The 21872-nt window shown below is 41.6% G+C and overlaps 1 protein-coding gene across 1 annotated transcript in view; it reads left to right on the plus strand.

The window, feature by feature from the left end:
• The first annotated feature begins 18246 nt into the window (after nt 1-18246).
• LOC133544058 (neural cell adhesion molecule 2-like) overlaps nt 18247-21872 on the plus strand; it is a 744172-nt gene continuing 740546 nt past the window's right edge. The window contains exon 1 of the mRNA XM_061889087.1: nt 18247-18439. Coding sequence (XP_061745071.1) covers nt 18391-18439 — 49 coding nt within the window. The 5' untranslated portion in view covers nt 18247-18390. The remainder of the gene's footprint in view (nt 18440-21872) is intronic.

Genomic DNA, 21872 nt, shown 5'->3' on the forward strand with positions numbered 1-21872 from the left:
TTGTTGTAAAAACAACCGTAAGTTTTACCGTAAAATCCATCCATCCATCCATTTCTACCGCTTATTCCCTTTGGGATCGCGGGGGGCACTGCTGCCTATCTCAGCTACAATCAGGCGGAAGGCGGGGTACACCCTGGACAAGTCGCCATCTCATCGCAGGGCTACCGTAATTTTTTTTACATTGTAGAGTCTGATGGATAACTTGCTTTAAAATCATGAGTATTTAGTATGATGATATAGTATTTACTGCAATATTGGATAAAGTTTAAAGGGGAACATTATCACAATTTCAGAAGGGTTAAAACCAATAAAAATCAGTTCCCAGTAGTGGATTTTATTTTTTGAAGTTTTTTTCAAAATTTTACACATCACGCAATATCCTGAAAAACGGCTTTAAAGTGCCTGATTTTAACCGTCGTTATAGCCACCCGTCCATTATCCTGTGACGTCACATCGTGACATCACCACAAACAAAGATGGCGGATAGCACAGAAAGGTATAGCATAGTAGTTTGGATTCAGACTCGGATTTCAGCGGCGCAAGCGATTCAAAAGATTACGCATGTATTGAAACGGATGGTTGGAGTGTGGAGGCAGATAGCGAAAACGAAATCGAAGAAGAAACTGAAGCTATTGAGCCATATCACGACAGACAGTGGAACGGGTGGAAGCGAGGACGAATCGCCTTCTAACCAACGATTGGTCTGTATTTGATTGGCATTAAATGTGGGTGAAGGGAAAGGCTGGATGCAAATATAGCTACAAATGAGGCATAATGATGCAATATGTACATACAGCTAGCCTAAATAGCATGTTAGCATCTATTAGCTTACAGTCTGCCTTGAGCAAATATGTCTGATTAGCACATAAGTCAATAACATCAACAAAACTCACCTTTGTGATTTCGTTGACTTTATCGTTGTAAATGCATCTGCTTTGAGAGTCGCAGGATATCCACACATCTCTGTGCCATCTCTGCCGTAGCATCGCTATCGTCGGTAAAGTGTGCGAGGGACTTCCGCATCTTTTGACCACTAGTGCAACTTTAATCTGTCGATTGGTATATGTTTGTTTGGCATTAATTGTGGGTGGAGGGAAAGGCTGGATGCAAATATAGCTTAATGATGCAATATGTACATACAGCTAGCCTAAATAGCATGTTAGCATTGATTAGCATGCCGTGACCATTGATATGTCTGATTAACACACTCCACGTAAGTCAACTTGACTCTGTCCCTGAACGTGTTGTTACACCCTCCGACAACACACCGATGAGGCATGATGTCTCCTAAGGTACGGGAAACAGTCGAAAAAACGGAAAATAACAGACCGGATTTGACTTGGTGTGTGTAATGTTATTGAGTAAATGGCGTTGTGACGTCACGGGTGAAAGGTCATTGCTCCGACAGCGAACAATCGCCAAATTCACCCTTTTAGAGTTCGGAAATTGGTTAAAAAAACATATGGTCTTTTTTCTGCAACATCAAGGTATATATTGACCATTACATAGGTCTTTGTGATAATGTTCCCCTTTGAGAGATATGCAAATTTATGCAGAACAGATATTTATTTTCCGTAAAAATGTAAAGAATACATTTAGTTAAAAAAACATATAAGGCACTTTGACGCATATCATTTTCCAGGTCATCATTTTGCATGATGTGGCGGGCCATATCTGGCCCCTGGGCCTTGAGTTCTAATATATAATACAGTACAGTACTTGCAAATGAGACAAAAGTGTAACATAAGACAGCCCAGTTACATTATTACAGTTATATGGTTGTTGTTGTTTTTTTTAAACAATTACCACATTTGAACACACACAGATGTACCAAAAATTGGTACTTTGCAGTACCGGCATCTATTCCCAAGTAGTGAAAAGTGGTACCATATCTATGGTACCACTTTTGGTACCATAGATGTGGTACCATCTGGTACTTTTGGTACCAGATGGTTTGTCCCGTAGCTAAACCAGTTGAGAGCCACTGAGCTACAGAAGTGTGTTTTGTTCACTCAGTAGTTTGTTTTGTTTTTGTCTGTAACGGCAAAGGGTAAAAATGTGATGTATTGAACTTAAAGGCCTACTGGAATGCGATGTTCTTATTTAAACGGGGATAGCAGGTCCATTTATATGTCATACTTGATATTGCCATATTTTTGCTGAAAGGATTTAGTAGAGAACATCGACGATAAAGTTCGCAAGTTTTGGTGCCGATAAAAAAACCCTTGCCTGTACCGGAAGTAGCAGCGAGAGCGATTCGGACCGAGAAAGCGACGAGTTCCCTATTAATTTGAGTGAGGATGAAAGATTTGTGGATGAGGAAAGTGAGAGTGAAGGACTAGGAAGAAAAAAAAAAAGACTAAAGGGCAGTGGGGGGGATAATCTGTGACGTCACGCACAGGCGTCATCATACCAAGACGTTTTCAGCAGGATTTTTGGGCGCGAAATTTAAAATTGCACTTTAGTAAACTCAACCATCCGTATTGGCATGTGTTGCAATGTTAATATTTCATCATTGATATATAAACTATCAGACTGCGTGGTGGGTAGTAGTGGCTTTCAGTAGGCCTTTAATGCTTCCAGGCTGCCCAGCACAATGTGGCCATAAGTCACTGACAATATACGCTATATGATGAAAGAATAAAATCGGAATGTACACTGTAAAAGTGAGACGTTCACGTTTGTGCACCGCGTTCATCGCACGCCATAAAAGTTAAGGGTGAGGAGACTTTTCATTGTTCTTTCATTCATTTTTTTTTTTTTTTTACTGCTTTTCCTTCTCAGGGTCACGGACTGGTCGCCAGTCAATCACGGGGCGCATAAAAACAAGCATTCACACTCACATTCACGCCTATGAGCAATTTTGAGTCACCATAAACACTGCACCGAGTAAAGCCTTCTTTGAAGTGCGGCCAAAACAAAGGCAACCGGCTCGTTCCGGTAAAATCACGATGGCGGGTCGATGGCCGTCACTTGGACTCCCAGACAAGCCACTGAGTTTTGTTTGAGAGGTTGAAAAGGGAGCTACGTTATGTCATAGATTGCAAGTGAAGGGACTGTGCCGCATTTTAGACGCTGTCTGGACGACCCTGACAGCGGTTATCATTCACCTCGAACAAGTCTTCTTTGAAGAAATGGCCTGATGCAACCCTTCGCCAAGACAATCATACAAAAGAGTCATCATGCACTTTTGGGACAATGTTCAAGGAAAGGCCCTTGGTCTTATCCCAGGGACAGGCTGAAATTTTGCTTGACACCGCATCCATTCATTGTCTGTACGGCTTGTCCTCAATTAGGGAGACTAGTGGGCTGGAGCCTACTCCAGTTGACTTTGGGTGACAAGCGGGGTTCACCCTGAACTGGCCGCCAGTCACTCCCAGGGCACAGAAATGGTAGACCGGCGATTCACACCCACATTTAGACCTGTGACAATTCACTGAGTTTAGAATCTCCACTTACTGTAACAGTGATGTATGTCACACATGCAATTTAAACTTTATGGTGCCTCAAAAGGAAGATTAAATTGAATTTGAGACTGAGAACAGACAAGCCATTTTTTTGTGTGTTCGCGAAAAACAAACATCCTAATCTACGTTTTGACTCCCTCGAATGGTCTTAATAATAACAATGATAATAATAATGGATTAGATTTATGTTGCGCTTTTCTATTGTTAGATACTCAAAGCGCTCACAGTGAAGTGGGAACCCATCATTCATTCACACCTGGTGGTGGTAAGCTACATCAGTAGCCACAGCTGCCCTGGGGTAGACTGACGGAAGCGTCGCTGCCAGTTTGCGCCTACGGCCCCTCCGACCACCACCTATCATTCATTCATCATTCATTCAACGGTGTGAGCGGCACCGGGGGCAAGGGTGAAGTGTCCTGCCCAAGGACACAATGGCAGCGATTTGGATGTCAATAGGTGGGAAGCGAACCTGCAACCCTCAGGTTTCTGGCACGGCCGCTCTACCCACTACGCCATGCTGCTCTTGATGCTAGGACCAGGTTGTTCTGAAAAACACCCCCGAGGACACCTCAATGATGGACGCTTTTGACCTCCCTCCCTTCTCAATGACACCTGGAGTCTAACTTTTTTGGATCAGCCTCAGTCTACAAAAATATTACACCATCACACCCAAGACAAGTGGGCATAAACGCACACACCTCCCCTCCCTCACCCCACGCCTTCATCACCGCTTGTTTTTCCCCGCGGGGCCTTCCAGGGGCTCCAACTCCCCGCCCCTCCGTGCGAGTTGTTTTAAATAAATTAGCGCATGCTTACATTTATTGCATGCCTTTGGGAAGCGCTGGAGTGAGAAGAGGTATTACATTAATTAGCGCCCCGGCGGCAATTCAAGGAAATGCGGTAATCGCAGTAAATCGCTCATATTTTAACTCAACTTTAAAAAAGACCAACATGCAACTTTATTGTCAGAATATTATACACATGTTTAGTCATGGTTTCCTTCAAAACCCTACATTTGTTCAAAACTTGCTAACAGTTTTATCTAAATTCCAGCGAGCACACAAGTCGGAGTCTCCTCACTCATCTTTGCACTGATTGACCTAAACACAACCTGCTTAACGTAACCATTCGCGGGTGAGGTTACAATTGCATGTGCAGTCAAAATAAATTGTGAGTTTAGTCTGTGATTATACATGATTAATGCGATAATGTTTTATGATTAATCGCATGTGTATATTGACAAGGAAATTGTGGAGAGGCGCAGCCGATGGGCCGACGGCGGGGCAGGGCACGCTGTAGCCCTGCCCAAGATGGCGGCAAGGAGGCGGAGAATGCGGCGGAGCCGAAAGGCGGGGCGTGCCGGGAGCGATGCCGCCGCAATCGAACTCAAGTGGGTGTCGCAAACACCGGGAAACAATTAACATGTCTCCTGACACTTTATAAAAGGGGAGAAGGAGGAAAGATCGAGAAGGAAGGAGTTGGAGAGCCTGCAGGAGCAGATGAACAGCAAGAGCGATCAGAGAACGACAGAGAGCGAGCCATAGTAGAGGACGACGACGACGGCGGCTGAAAGAGCGGACCGGGAGCGATCAGTGGAAAGGAGCAGCTGCAAAGCAATCCGACCCACACTAAAGCTTGTTTATTGAGAAATAAACCAGAGTCAAACCTGCTCGAGAGCAAAATGTCCTTCCTTGATGGTCCTGGGAACCCACACGACGGCTTAAGTCCGTCACAGAAATTATTTTCTATTCTATGTCATTTTAATACCTTTACTGCTGCCGATTAGAACAGTTAAACAATATCAACTATACAAAAAAACACACCCCAAATGTAATATTGGATTATAATACTTTCTGGTCCATTGCTAAACACAGTAGACACTGATCCAATCAAAAGTAGTTTTTTGGAAAATCATACCTTATTTTGCCAGAGGAGGATGATGTCTTACACTGTCTTACACTAGAAGGCTAAGCTTGCCACAAAACAACTGGAGCTAACATATCATTTACACATGTCTAACGTATTATTACTTACCGTTTCATTGTCTCCTCCATTGCCATAGTTAGTAGTCGCCAACTCTGCAATTACAAGTTTTTTTTTTTTTTTTTAAATCATTGTTTTTTTTGCCCTTTATTGTTTTAGAAGGCTAAAATAGCTGTACAACAACTCGAGATGACATTGCTCACGTATGATTTAAACATTTCTAATCTGTTATCACTTGCCGTTTCCTTGTCTCCTTCTTTGCCATAAATATAGTAGTCACCAACTCCGCAATTAAAAGTAGTTTCCCGGAAAATCCTTCTTTTCGCAAAACATTGTGGGTGAAGCAGGACTCTTCTTGGCACGTCCTCGAAGCGAAATCTTCACAGTTGAAGGCACTTTTCCGCAAATCATGAAAGTTAAAAGTAAGGCACTTTTTAGTTCCGATGAGGCTGAAAGTTTGTCGTCCTGAGTTCAATCCCAGGCTGGGGATCTTTCTGTGTGGAGTTTGCATGTTCTCCCCGTGACTGCGTGGGTTCCCTCCGGGTACTCCGGCTTCCTCCCACTTCCAAAGACATGCACCTGGGGATAGGTTGATTGGCAACACTAAATTGGCCCTAGTGTGTGAATGTGAGTGTGATTGTTGTCTGTCTATCTGTGTTGGCCCTGCACTGAGGTGGCGACTTGTCCAGGGTGTACCCCGCCTTCCGCCCGATTGTAGCTGAGATAGGCTCCAGCGACCCCAAAAGGGACAAGCGGTAGGAAAATGGATGGATGGATGGAGGTACCAAATAGGTAAGAAAAGTTGGTTTTGCATCGTAGGGCCCCTTTAAGATTATTAATTTGGATAAATATAGTAAATTATTGAACATGTTATCCCCATGAATTTGTTGTAGTACAAAACAGGCATCAAATTAAAAAATACTTCTATTAAATAATGAAAAAAATAAAAATAAAATAAAGTTTTAAAATATTTTTGTAATGGGGGGAATAAACTTCTGTTTGCATCCACAGGCGGTTCGCTTCCCTTTTAGTCCGGATGTCACGATGTCGAATATTTCCAGAAACAATTTGAACATTTTTGAATAAGGGTCCCCCCTCACGACATTTTAGCGGAAAAAAAAGTATTTCAAAAATGTGCATTTCCTGCCATTTTTGGGTTTTGTCGGGACTCCTGATGACGTTTTGAGACATCTCCTACAACTACAGCACCAGTATTGTGCTGCTCAAGCAAATCTGTTTGTTTTTAATTTTTGTATAAGGGTCCACCCTTAGTAAATTTTGGCGAAAAAAAAGTTTTCCCAAAATATGCATCTTTTGCCATTTTTGGTTTTAGTCAAGACTCCTGGTGAAATTTTGAGACAACTCCTACAATTATAGCACCAGTATTGTGCTGCTGAAGCAAATCATTTTTTTTTTAAATTTTGTATAAGGGTCCCGCTTACGACATATAGGCGAAAAAAATTATTCTAAAAATGTGCATTTTCAGCCATTTTCGGGTTTTGTCAAGACTCCTGATGAGGTTTTGAGACAACTCCTACAACTACAACACCAGTATTGTGCTGCTGAAGCAAATCGTTTTTTTTTTATTTTTGTATAAGGGTCCATCCATCATCCATCCATCATCTTCCGCTTATCCGAGGTCGGGTCGCGGGGGCAACAGCCTAAGCAGGGAAACCCAGACTTCCCTCTCCCCAGCCACTTCGTCTAGCTCTTCCCGGGGGATCCCGAGGCGTTCCCAGGCCAGCCGGGAGACATAGTCTTCCCAACGTGTCCTGGGTCTTCCCCGTGGCCTCCTACCGGTTGGACGTGCCCTAAACACCTCCCTAGGGAGGCGTTCGGGTGGCATCCTGACCAGATGCCCGAACCACCTCATCTGGCTCCTCTCGATGTGAAGGAGCAGCGGCTTTACTTTGAGTTCCTCCCGGATGGCAGAGCTTCTCACCCTATCTCTAAGGGAGAGCCCCGCCACACGGCGGAGGAAACTCATTTCGGCCGCTTGTACCCGTGATCTTATCCTTTCGGTCATGACCCAAAGCTCATGACCATAGGTGAGGATGGGAACGTAGATCGACCGGTAAATTGAGAGCTTTGCCCTCCGGCTCAGCTCCTTCTTCACCACAACGGACCGGTACAACGTCCGCATTACTGAAGACGCCGCACCGATCCGCCTGTTGATCTCACGATCCACTCTTCCCTCACTCGTGAACAAGACTCCTAGGTACTTGAACTCCTCCACTTGGGGCAGGGTCTCCTCCCCAACCCGGAGATGGCACTCCACCCTTTTCCGGGCGAGAACCATGGACTCGGACTTGGAGGTGCTGATTCTCATTCCGGTCGCTTCACACTCGGCTGCGAACCGATCCAGCGAGAGCTGAAGACCCCGGTCAGATGAAGCCATCAGGACCACATCATCTGCAAAAAGCAGAGACCTAATCCTGCGGTTACCAAACCGGAACCCCTCAACGCCTTGACTGCGCCTAGAAATTCTGTCCATAAAAGTTATGAACAGAATCGGTGACAAAGGACAGCCTTGGCGGAGTCCAACCCTCACTGGAAATGTGTTCGACTTACTGCCGGCAATGCGGACCAAGCTCTGGCACTGATCGTACAGGGAACGGACCGCCACAATAAGACAGTCCGATACCCCGTACTCTCTGAGCACTCCCCACAGGACTTCCCGAGGGACACGGTCGAATGCCTTCTCCAAGTCCACAAAGCACATGTAGACTGGTTGGGCAAACTCCCATGCACCCTCAGGAACCCTGCCGAGAGTATAGAGCTGGTCCACAGTTCCACGACCAGGACGAAAACCACACTGTTCCTCCTGAATCCGAGGTTCGACTATCCGACGTAGCCTCCTCTCCAGTACACCTGAATAAACCTTACCGGGAAGGCTGAGGAGTGTGATCCCACGATAGTTGGAACACACCCTCCGGTCCCCCTTTTTGAAGAGAGGAACCACCACCCCGGTCTGCCAATCCAGAGGTACCGCCCCCGATGTCCACGCGATGCTGCAAAGTCTTGTCAACCAAGACAGCCCCACAGCATCCAGAGCCTTAAGGAACTCCGGGCGGATCTCGTCCACCCCTGGGGCCTTGCCACCGAGGAGCTTTTTAACTACCTCAGCGACCTCAGCCCCAGAAATAGGAGAGTCCACCACAGATTCCCCAGGCACTGCTTCCTCATAGGAAGACGTGTTGGTGGGATTGAGGAGGTCTTCGAAGTATTCCTTCCACCTGTCCACAACATCCGCAGTCGAGGTCAGCAGAACACCATCCGCACCATACACGGTGTTGATAGTGCACTGCTTCCCCTTCCTGAGGCGGCGGACGGTGGTCCAGAATCGCTTCGAAGCCGTCCGGAAGTCGTTTTCCATAGCTTCCCCGAACTCTTCCCATGTCCGAGTTTTTGCCTCCGCGACCGCTGAAGCTGCACACCGCTTGGCCTGTCGGTACCTGTCCACTGCCTCCGGAGTCCTATGAGTCAAAAGGACCCGATAGGACTCCTTCTTCAGCTTGACGGCATCCCTCACCGCTGGTGTATAAGGGTCCACCCTTAGTAAATTTTTGCGAAAAAAAAAAGTTTTCCAAAAATATGCATTTTTTGCCATTTTTGGGTTTTGTCGAGACTCCTGGTGATATTTTGAGACAACTCCTTCAACTATAGCACCAGTATTGTGCTGCTGAAGCAAATCCGTTTTTTTTAATTTTTGTATAAGGGTCCACCCTTAGTAAATTTTTTGCGAAAAAAAAGTTTTCCAAAAATATGCATTTTTTGCCATTTTTGGGTTTTGTCGAGACTCCTGATGATATTTTGAGACAACTCCTACAACTATAGCACCAGTATTGTGCTGCTGAAGCAAATCATTTTTTTTTTAAATTTTGTATAAGGGTCCCGCTTACGACATTTTAGCGAAAAAAACTATTCCAAAAATGTGCATTTTCAGCCATTTTCGGGTTTTGTCAAGACTCCTGGTGAGGTTTTGAGACAACTCCTACAACTACAACACCAGTATTGTGCTGCTGAAGCAAATCCCGTTTTTTTTTATTTTTGTATAAGGGTCCACCCTTAGTAAATTTTGGCGAAAAAAAAGTTTTCCCAAAATATGCATTTTTTGCCATTTTTGGTTTTAGTCAAGACTCCTGGTGATATTTTGAGACAACTCCTACAACTATAGCACCAGTATTGTGCTGCTGAAGCAAATCATTTTTTTTTTTTTATTTTGTATAAGGGTCCCGCTTACGACATTTTAGCGAAAAAAAAGTATTCCAAAAATGTGCATTTTCTGCCATTTTCGGGTTTTGTCAAGACTCCTGATGAGGTTTTGAGACAACTCCTACAACTACAACACAAGTATTATGCTGCTCAAGCAAATCCGTTTTTTTGAATTTTTGTATAAGGGTCCACCCTTAGTAAATTTTGGCGAAAAAAAAGTTTTCCCAAAATATGCATTTTTTGCCATTTTTGGGTTTTGTCGAGACTCTTGGTGATATTTTGAAACAACTCCTAAAACAATAACACCAGTATTGTGCTGCTGAAGCAAATCATTTTTTAAAAAATGTTGTATAAGGGTCCCGCTTACGACATTTTAGCGAAAAAAATTATTCCAAAAATTTGCATTTTCAGCCATTTTCGGGTTTTGTCAAGACTCCTGATGAGGTTTTGAGACAACTCCTACAACTACAACACCAGTATTGTGCTGCTCAAGCAAATCTGTTTTTTTTTTAATTTTTGTATAAGGGTCCACCCTTAGTAAATTTTGGCGAAAAAAAAAGTTTTCCCAAAATATGCATTTTTTGCCATTTTTGGTTTTAGTCAAGACTCCTGGTGATATTTTGAGACAACTCCTACAACGATAGCACCAGTATTGTGCTGCTGAAGCAAATCATGTTTTTTTTTTAAATTTTGTATAAGGGTCCCGCTTACGACATTTTAGCGAAAAAAAATTATTCCAAAAATGTGCATTTTCTGCCATTTTCGGGTTTTGTCAAGACTCCTGATGAGGTTTTGAGACAACTCCTACAACTACAACACCAGTATTGTGCTGCTGAAGCAAATCCATTTTTTTGAATTTTTGTATAAGGGTCCACCCTTAGTAAATTTTGGCGAAAAAAAAAGTTTTCCCAAAATATGCATTTTTTGCCATTTTTGGGTTTTGTCGAGACTCCTGGCGATATTTTGAGACAACTCCTACAACTATAACACCAGTATTGTGCTGCTGAAGCAAATCATTTTTTTTTTAAATTTTGTATAAGGGTCCCGCTTACGACATTTTAGCAAAAAAAACTATTCCAAAAATGTGCATTTTCAGCCATTTTCGGGTTTTGTCAAGACTCCTGATGAGGTTTTGAGACAACTCCTACAACTATAACACCAGTATTGTGCTGCTGAAGCAAATCATTTTTTTTTTTAAATTTTGTATAAGGGTCCCGCTTAAGACATTTTAGCGAAAAAAACTATTCCAAAAATGTGCATTTTCAGCCATTTTCGGGTTTTGTCAAGACTCCTGGTGAGGTTTTGAGACAACTCCTACAACTATAACACCAGTATTGTGCTGCTGAAGCAAATCCGTTTTTTTGAACTTGTGTATAAGGGTCCACCCTTAGTAAATTTTTGCGAAAAAAAAGTTTTCCAAAATATGCATTTTTTGCCATTTTTGGGTTTTGTCGAGACTCCTGGTGATATTTTGAGACAATTCCTACAACTATAGCACCAGTATTGTGCTGCTGAAGCAAATCATTTTTTATTTTTATTTTGTATAAGGGGCCCGCTTATGACATTTTAGCGAAAAAAACTATTCCAAAAATGTGCATTCTCTGCCATTTTCGGGTTTTGTCAAGACTCCTGATGAGGTTTTGAGACAACTCCTACAACTACAACACCAGTATTGTGCTGCTCAAGCAAATACGTTTTTTTTTTATTTTTGTATAAGGGTCCACCCTTAATACATTTTGGCGAAAAAAAAGTTTTCCCAAAATATGCATTTTTTGCCATTTTTGTGTTTAGTCAAGACTCCTGGTGATATTTTGAGACAACTCCTACAACTATAACACCAGTATTGTGCTGCTGAAGCAAATCATTTTTTATTTTTATTTTGTATAAGGGGCCCGCTTATGACATTTTAGCGAAAAAAACTATTCCAAAAATGTGCATTTTCAGCCATTTTCGGGTTTTGTCAAGACTCCTGATGAGGTTTTGAGACAACTCCTACAACTACAACACCAGTATTGGGCTGCTGAAGCAAATCCGTTTTTTTTATTTTTGTATAAGGGTCCACCCTTAGTAAATTTTTGCGAAAAAAAAGTTTTCCAAAAAATATGCATTTTTTGCCATTTTTGGGTTTTGTCGAGACTCCTGGTGATATTTTGAGACAACTCCTACAACTATAACACCAGTATTGTGCTGCTGAAGCAAATCATTTTTTATTTTTATTTTGTATAAGGGTCCCGCTTACGACATTTTAGCGAAAAAAACTATTCCAAAAATGTGCATTTTCAGCCATTTTCGGGTTTTGTCAAGACTCCTGATGAGGTTTTGAGACAACTCCTACAACTACAACACCAGTATTGTGCTGCTGAAGTAAATCCGTTTTTTTAAAGTTTTGTATAAGGGTCCACCTTTTGTAAATTTTTGCAAAAAAAAAGTTTTCCAAAAATATGCATTTTTTGCCATTTTTGGGTTTTGTCGATATTTTGAGACAACTCCTACCACTATAGCACCAGTATTGTGCTGCTGAAGCAAATCATTTTTTATTTTTATTTTGTATACGGGTCTCCCCCTTACGACATTTTTGCGAAAAAAAAAAAGTTTTCCAAAAATATGCATTTTCTGCCATTTTCGGGTTTTGTCAAGACTCCACATGAGGTTTTGAGACATCTCCTACAACTACAACACCAGTATTGTGCTGCTGAAGCAAATCCGTTTTATTCAATTTTTGTATAAGGGTCCCCCTTACGACATTTTTGCGAAAAAAAGTTTTCCAAGTTTTCTTTTTCAGCACTCCTGATGAGGTTTTGAGACATCTCCTACAACTACAGCACCAGTATTGTGCTGCTGAAGCAATTCCGTTTTTTAAGTTTGTTGTATAAGGGTCCCCTCTTACGAAATTTTAGCGATAAAAGTATTTCAAAAAATGTGCATTTTCTGCCATTTTCGGGTTTTTTTGGCACTCTTGATGAGGTTTTGAGACATCTCCTACAACTATAGCAGCAGTATTGTGCTGCTGAAGCAATTCGTTTTTTTTTTTTATTTTGTATAAGGGTCCACCCTTACGGCATTTTTGCGAGAATTGAATATTTTACAAAGACAACATATTTGATGTTCAAACTGATAAACATTTTTTTTTTGTAAATAATAATTACCTTTAGAATTGGATGCCAGCAACACGTGACAAAGAAGTTGCGAAAGGTGGCAATACGTACTGATAAAGTTGAGGAATGCTCATCAAACACTTATATGGAACATCCCACACGCGTGCAGGCTAATTGGGAACAGGTGGGTGCCATGATTGGGTATAAAAACAGCTTCCCAAAAAATGCTCAGTCTTTCACTAGAAAGGATGGGGCGAGGTATACCCCTTTGTCCACAACTGCGTGAGCAAATAGTCAAACAGTTTAAGAACAACGTTTCTCAAAGTGCAATTGCAAGAAATTTAGGGATTTCAACATCTATGGTCCATAATATCATCAAAAGGTTCAGAGAATCTGGAGAAATCACTCCACGTAAGCGGCATGGCCGGAAACCTACATTGAATCGATCCTTCAGACGGCACTGTATCAAAAACCGACATCAATCTCTTAAGGATATCACCACATGGGCTCAGGAACACTTAAAAAAAACCCACTGTCACTAAATACAGTCGGTCGCTACAGCTGTAAGTGCAAGTTAAAGCTCTACTATGCAAAGTGAAAGCCATTTATCAACAACATCCAGAAACGCCACCGGCTTCTCTGGCCCCGACATCATCTAAGATGGACTGATGCAAAGTGGAAAAGTGTTTGGTGGTCTGACGAGCCCATATTTCAGTTTTTTTGGGGAAACTGTGGACATTTATGTCCTCGGTAACAAAGTGGAAAATAACCATCCGGATTGTTATACTGCCCAAGGCATGGGTAACTTACACATCTGCGAAGGCACCATTAATGCTGAAAGGTACACACAGGTTTTGGAGCAACATATACTGCCATTCAAGCAAGGGCGTAGAATTGGGTAGGGACGTTAGGGACACGTCCCTAGCAATATCCAGCCGCTACTGTGTAGTCACTATCAATACAAGCGCTGCCCGTAATGTTTAATCAATGATTATGGCACAGAAAGGGTTAAATGTCGGTCTCTGCTAGAAGTCCCGCCTCTAACCTAAATACCGCTCCCTGATTGGTTGCCGGTTTCAAGCTAACTTACGTGTGATTGGCTGTCCCTGCTGTCACTCTTCACCGTGGAAAAAACAGTCCCACCTATCCAGACGTTAGCTCCAAATTAGCACTGCATCTCGTCTTTTCCCCCGCTTTTTTCCCAGGTGAAAGTCAATGCTCCGTCCCCTCTACCATTGTTAACCCTCCCCGTAGGTGAAAGTTAACCGTTCAACTACTTTAGTCCGTTTTTTAACATCGTAAAAACATCAGCCGTCTTTTTCTACGGACTGCAACAGTCCGTTGTCATGGATACATGACAACAACTGCCATTCATACCAGCCATACTGTTGCGATCCGCTACTTGGATCACCACATATGGTTTATACTTCCAGTTGTTGTATCACTGTTCTACACTCTTACTTCCTGTTTAGTCAGTCACCATGGTTACTCATTGATCCCACCTGCTAAGCACGGATTCTGCACACCTGTCACTTTTTGATTACTACTCTAATTAAGCCCGTCCCTTTTCGTTATTCTTGCTGGGACTCTAATTTGCCTTCGAGCAACATTCACGACTGTCTACAACCCGTATGTATTTTCTCGCTAGCTCTTACGCTAAGCCACTCGATATTCCAGCTTTCATGCTGAATGTTTTTTGTTTACTCTTTTGTGTGCTTCGTGCCAAGTATAGTTTTTGTATTTTCTATTCCTAGCTTTCATGCTAGCGCCCTTGGTTTATTTTTGTCTGTTAGCTCCAGTGTTTTTGTTCATAGTCTGTTTTTGGTAAGGTTAATAAATCATTTAAACTTAACGCATCCACGAAGGGACCAATTTGGCATCACTATGCCAACCAGTCGTAACACACGGGCCTGAGGCGGAGTGATAGCTTACGTTGTGATAAGGCTTTAGAATAGTAGCCGTGCTCTGTATTTAAACCACGGTTAACAGCCAATCAGATCGCCGGATTTCACCTTTCCGTTTTATTTTTTGCATTTTTTTCAGTTTCATGTAACGTATTTACAGTACAAAATCAGCCATAGAAAGAAGTAGATGAAGGGGAAAATTGTGAGTGATTTAAACAAAAGTTGGGGAAAAGATTATTAAAGTTCATTTATGTTTATTTACAATGTTGTATTGCATGAACGTATTTCTGATGTTGTTGATGGACAGCAGGCTATGTTCATTGACAGTATGATGCACAGTTGCACCACAGCCCTACACTAAAGAGTAAAGATGAGAACTCTTCCAAGTTGTCTCCTTTGCTTTCATTTTAGTTACTTTACCCTATAACATCTGCATGACGTGAAATTATGATTGCTAATGTAAAAAAAAAAAAAAAAAAAGTAAACTTTCAGAGTGCTGTCTTGGAGCACTTTTGTGTCCCCACCAATCTCAAAATCCAACCTACTCCCTTGCATTCAAGCAACGTTATAATGGGCGCCCTCTGCTAATTTCTGCAAGACAATGCCACACCACGTGTTACAACAGCGTGGCTTCATAGTAAAAGAGTGCGGGTAGTTGACTGGCCTGCCTGTAGTCCAGACATGTCTCCCATTGAAAATTTTGAAGCCTAAAATACGACAACAGAGGCCCCAGACTGTTGAACAACTTAAGCTGTGCACTGAAAAAAGTGACATTTTGGAGGTGTAAACTCTATTAGAGTAACTGTCATAATTTATACCTAATATTTTTAACATCCACTAAGAACTGTAACGTATTATTTTCGGGTCTCCCCATGTCTAGCATTAAAAGATTACAGTTGGTACAAAATGCGGCTGCTAGACTTTTGACAAGAACAAGAAAGTTTGATCACATTACGCCTGTACTGGCTCACCTGCACTGGCTTCCTGTGCACTTAAGATGTGACTTTAAGGTTTTACTACTTACGTATAAAATACTACACGGTCTAGCTCCAGCCTATCTTGCAGATTGTATTGTACCATATGTCCCGGCAAGAAATCTGCGTTCAAAAGACTCCGGCTTATTAGTGATTCCTAGAGCCCAAAAAAAGTCTGCGGGCTATAGAGCGTTTTCCGTTCGGGCTCCAGTACTCTGGAATGCCCTCCCGGTAACAGTTTGAGATGCCACCTCAGTAGAAGCATTTAAGTCTCACCTTAAAACTCATCTGTATACTCCAGCCTTTAAATAGACCTCCTTTTTAGACCAGTTGATCTGCCCCTTCTTTTCTTTCTCCTATGTCCCCCCTCCCTTGTGGAGGGGGTCCGGTCCGATAACCATGGATGAAGTACTGGCTGTCCATAGTCGAGACCCAGGATGGACCGCTCGTCGGGACCCAGGATGGACCGCTCGCCTGTATCAATTGGGGACATCTCTACGCTGCTGACCCGCCTCCGCTTGAGATGGTCTCCTGTGGACGGGACTCTCGCTGCTGTCTTGAATCCGCTTTGAACTGAACTCTTGCGGCTGTGTTGGAGCCACTATGGATTGAACTTTCACAGTATCATGTTAGACCCGCTCGACATCCATTGCTTTCGGTCCCCTAGAGTGGGGGGGTTGCCCACATCTGAGGTCCTCTCCAAGGTTTCTCATAGTCAGCATTGTCACTGGCGTCCCACTGGATTTGAATTCTCCCTGCCCACTGGGTGTGAGTTTTCCTTTCCTTTCCTTGGGTTCTTCCGAGGATGCTGTAGTCGTAATGATTTGTGCAGTCCTTTGAGACATTTGTGATTTGGGGCTATATAAATAAACATTGATTGATTGATTGATTGAACTAGAGTTTCTTAAGTAAAATTCAACATTTTATTAACGTAATACATGAATTATGGGGGAAGGGTAAGTTTTACTTATGTTTCCTCATACTATTTAAATGTTTAATAGTTGTACCTACATAAACCTAAAAATATTACATAAACTTTACTCTGAAAATCTAGTGTTTTGAGACGCATGCACGACGACGCACGTGCACAGCACAACAGGCTCTGGCCGACTGGCTCTGCTCCGGCAGTTAGGAACACTTCACAGAGCACTGCAAGGTGGCCATCCATCCATCCATTTACTACCGCTTTCTCCCCTTACGGGGTCGCGGGGGGCGCTGGCGCCTTTCTCAGCTACAATCGGGCATTATGCGTAATTCTTATCTTGCGTTTATAATGTGTTACAGAGTCGATGTTTATCAGAAATGTATTTGGTGTGGGTTCACAGAGTGTGGCGCATATTAGTAAGACTTTTAAAGTTGCTTATATCACAACCGTCAGTGTAATATGTATGGCTGTTGAACAAGTATGCATAGCAATCTCGTGTTGGAAATAGCAAAACACATGTGTCCTTCTGGCATGTAGACAGAATGGTGCTAAAGCGGGCGCAGTGACATACTGAGGAGCATTTGTTCCCAACCACCATGCCGCGGCTGCAGAATAATAAGTTATTAAAGTTTTTTTAATCACACTCGTTATCTTCCTGCACGCCATTGATAAGCACAGGAGTGAGAAGATAATTTAAAATAATTAGCACTCCGACGGCTATTCAAGGAAATATGGTATATACATTTTACTTAAAATTTTGAGTAAAATGATGTTACTGCCGATGAATAACAAGTAGACTTTACTTATTTTGTTTAAATAAATATAACTTAAAACTGTGATGTAATTAAGTAACTGTTACTTAATATCTTCACAACTGTTATGTTATATGGTAAGTAGAATTTACTTGATAATGTCAAGTGGGCGTTACTTGATATTGCAGCATTAAATTTTACTTAAATCATTTGCGTGCAAATACTTACAATCATTTTTTTTAAGTAAATCTTATGAGTTATATTTTTCAGTGTACATCAAGCAAGAATGGGAAAGAATTCCACCTGAAAAGGTTCAACAATTAGTTTCCTCAGTTCCCAAACGTTTATTGAGTTTTGTTAGAAGAAAAGGTGATGAAACACAGTGGTGAACATGCCCTTTCCCAACTACTTTGGCACATGTTGCAGCCATGAAATTTTAAGTTAATTATTATTTGAAAAAAAAATATGTTTATGAGTTTCAACATCAAATATCTTGTCTTTGTAGTGCATTCAATTGAATATGAGTTGAAAAGGATTTGAAAATCATTGTATTCCGTTTATATTTACATCTAACACAATTTCCCAACTCCTATGGAAACGGGGTTTGTATAAGGGTCTCCCTTTAAAAAAAAGTTTTCCAAAAATATGCATTTTATGCCATTTTCGGGTTGCAATAAGAAACATATGTTTAATGCACCCTAAGATATATTTTTTTTTTTGTTAAAATAAAGCCAATAATGCACTTTTTGTGGTCTTCTTTATTTAGAAAACTACCAAAAAGAACACAAAGTGCATCAAAATAATGTTGGTACCGGTACCAACATATCGGGACAACACTATCCTGCAGCGTCCATCCATCCCAGAAGAGAGGACGCAGAAGCGCGCGCGCGTGCGAGCACAGTGAACGCGCGTGGCAGCGGGAGCGCGCGCATCGGAAGGAGCAGGAAGAGAGGAGCCGAAGGAGGCAAAAAGAACACGCAGGCGCCGAGGCAGCGGATGATCGGAGCCGAGTGTGTGTTGCATTTTTCTCGCATTGCATCTTCCTGGCCGCGGAGGACCTGAACCGACTACGAGGATGCTGCTGCTGGTGCATCTGATGGCGATCTTGCTGTGCAGGAGCCAAGGTAAAAGACGCATGTGTGTGTGTGTGTGCGTGCGTGTGTGTGTGCACGGCAGGCGTGACTTTGTGCAAACTTGTGTCAGCTGTTGTGAGACGTCTGGATTGTTGGACCGGACCTTATTTTGTAGTTGCATCACGTCTTTGGAGGAGCCTGTGGGCTTGAGAGGGGATCATTGGAGAGGGTCTATTTTTTATTTTTTTTAATGCATTCATTTATATTGTTGCGCAATAGCTGAATATTGGGATTTTTTTTTTTTTTTTGGTGCAGTTTTAGGTTTGCAACTTTCTGTTAATTAGTGCAGGAGAAATTGCAGGTGCAACGTTGTGCAGGAAGTTTGCAAATGCAGCATGCTTTATTTTGAGGACATTTTGTCTGACAGCTGACGTCACGATTAGCCAAGCGTGGAAAGTCCCAAAAGAAAAAAATAAAATAAAATACAGTTTAAGTTGCTTGCAATGTCTGTTCTCATCTCAATCTGCGTGGGTGCTTCAATCAACTGTCACAATATGACTTGGCTTTTGCTGGCCGACGACGGCAGGTGGGGGTAGAGGGCTGCAAAGTGCTGCTTCTTGGACCCCACCAGAACTATTCATTAGGTACACCTGCAAAGTCTTGAGATCCAACACATTTTTATTTTTGCTCAGTTATGCATTGCATCATGCTGGGAGTTATTGTTCATATTCCACCGCCCTTATTCAGAACACGAGTGGGTGAAGTGATTACAATGTGGTGAACTGTAGGACAGGGGTGTCAAACTCATTTTAGCTCCGGGGGCTGCACGGAGGAAAATCTATTCCCAAGTGGGGCCATAATGGTAAAATCATGGCATGATAACTTAAAAATAAAGACAACTCCAAGTTTCTTTGTTTTACTTTGGCCAAAATAGAACAAGCACATTCTGAAAACCGTACGAATCCCAAATAATCCTCTGGACAAAACACTTCAAGTTTGTTGAAAATTCTGAGGAAATTGGTGCGGCTTCAAAAATATAATGAGCTTAACCTTGGTTTCAGTGTATCTACAAAGCCAGGATTACACTTTTAAATCAGTCTTTTGTTGAACAAAAAACACAACATGTGAACCAGATATGTAAAAATTAATTTTAGCTCAGGGGCCATATAACGGAAAATATATTCCCAAGTGGGGCCGTAATGGTAAAATCATGGCATGATAACTTAAAAATAAAGACAACTCCTAGTTTCTTTGTTTTACTTTGGCCAAAAATAGAACGAGCACATTCTGAAAACCGTACAAATCCCAAATAATCCTCTGGAAAAAATACTTCAAGTTTGTTGAAAATTGGTGCAGCTTCAAAAATATAATGATCTTAACCTTGGTTTCAGTGTATCAACAAAGCCAGGATTACATTTTAAATCACAGTTTTTCTGGGATTGAACAAAAAACACAACATGTGAACCAAAGGTGTCAAACTCATTTTAGCTCCGGGGGCTGCATGGAGGAAAATCTATTCCCAAGTGGGGCCATAATGGTAAAATCATGGCATGATAACTTAAAAATAAAGACAACTCCAAGTTTCTTTGTTTTACTTTGGCCAAAATAGAACAAGCACATTCTGAAAACCGTACGAATCCCAAATAATCTTCTGGAAAAAATACTTCAAGTTTGTTGAAAATTGGTGCAGCTTCAAAAATATAATGATCTTAACCTTGGTTTCAGCGTATCAACAAAGCCAGGATTACATTTTAAATCACAGTTTTTCTGGGATTGAACAAAAAACACAACATGTGAACCAAAGGTGTCAAACTCATTTTAGCTCCGGGGGCTGCATGGAGGAAAATCTATTCCCAAGTGGGGCCGTAATGGTAAAATCATGGCATGATAACTTAAAAATAAAGACAACTCCAAGTTTCTTTGTTTTACTTTGGCCAAAAATAGAACAAGCACATTCTGAAAACCGTAGAAATCCCAAATAATCCTCTGGAAAAAATACTTCAAGTTTGTTGAAAATTGGTGCAGCTTCAAAAATATAATGAGCTCAACCTTGGTTTCAGTGTATCTACAAAGCCAGGATTAAATTTTAAATCACAGTCTTTCTGGGATTGAACAAAAAACACAACATGTGAACCAAAGGTGTTAAACTAATTTTCAGCTCAGCGGCCATGTAACGGAAAATCTATTCTCAATTGGGGCCATAATGGTAAAATCATGGCATGATAACTTAAAAATAAAGACATCTCCAAGTTGTTTTATTTTGTTTTACTTCAGCCCAAAATAGAACGAGCACATTCTGAAACCCGCACGAATCCCAAATCGTCCTCTGCACAAAACACTCCGAGTTTGTTGAAAATTCTGAGGAAATTTGTGCAGTTTCAAAAACAAATTTAGCTTTGACTTTGTCTCGGTGTATCTACAAAGCTAGGATTGAACTTTTTTTTCACAGTTTTTATGGGATTGAACAAAAATCAGAACTTGCAAACCAGGCGTGTCAAACTCATTTTAGCTTAGGGGCCACATAAAGGAAAATCCCAGGTGGGGCCGTAAAAGTAAAATCATGGCATGATAACTTAAATATAAAGACGACTCCAAGTCGTTTTCTTTGTTTTACTTTGGCCCAAAAATAGAACAAGCACATTCTGAAAACCGTACAAATCCCAAATAATCCTCTGGATAAAATACTTCAAGTTTGTTGAAAATTCTGAAGAAATTGGTGCGGCTTCAAAACCACAATGAGTTTAGACTCGGTCTCAGTGTATCTACAAAGCTAGGATTAAACTTTAAGTCACAGTCTTTTTCGGATTGAACAAAAAACGATGACATGTAAACTCTTCGAGGTATGAAATGCTTCCTTTGTCATGTCCACCTATCAAACCAGTGCTAACTCAACAAACCGTAAGAAATGGAGATAAAAACCCCAACGGGTGGCGACAGAGGGCTGCAAAGTGCTGTTTCTTGGCCCCAATCAGAACTGTTCATTATAGGTGCACCTGCAAAGTCTGAGACCCAACACTTTTAAACAATTATTTTACAAAAACAAACAAAAAAACATTGCTCAGTTTTGATTGAATGACTCTCGGACAATGTTCATATTCTGCCACCCTTATTGAGAACATGAGTGGATAAAATGTGGAAAACTGGTGTCAAACTCATTTTAGCCCAGGGGCTGCATGGAGGAAAATCTACTCCCAAATCATGGCATGATAACTTCAAAATAAAGACAACTCTCAAGTTGTTTTCTTTGTCTTACTTCGGCCATAAATAGAAGGAGCACATTCTGAAAACCGTACAAATCACAAATAATCTTCTGGACAAATGTTAGGTTCAAACACTGAAACACTGATGAGATCTAATAATTGGACAAGAAGCAAGGACTCATGCAGAGACAGCTTTCAATTTAGTTCTAAAAATTAAGCCCGCGTGCCTCCTCTATTTATTTGGAAGGTCCCTGTTACATCACTGAAGCTGTCGCTGAGGGAAG

Source organism: Nerophis ophidion, linkage group LG27 (assembly GCF_033978795.1).
Source record: "Nerophis ophidion isolate RoL-2023_Sa linkage group LG27, RoL_Noph_v1.0, whole genome shotgun sequence".
NCBI classification, from domain to species: Eukaryota; Metazoa; Chordata; class Actinopteri; order Syngnathiformes; family Syngnathidae; genus Nerophis; species Nerophis ophidion.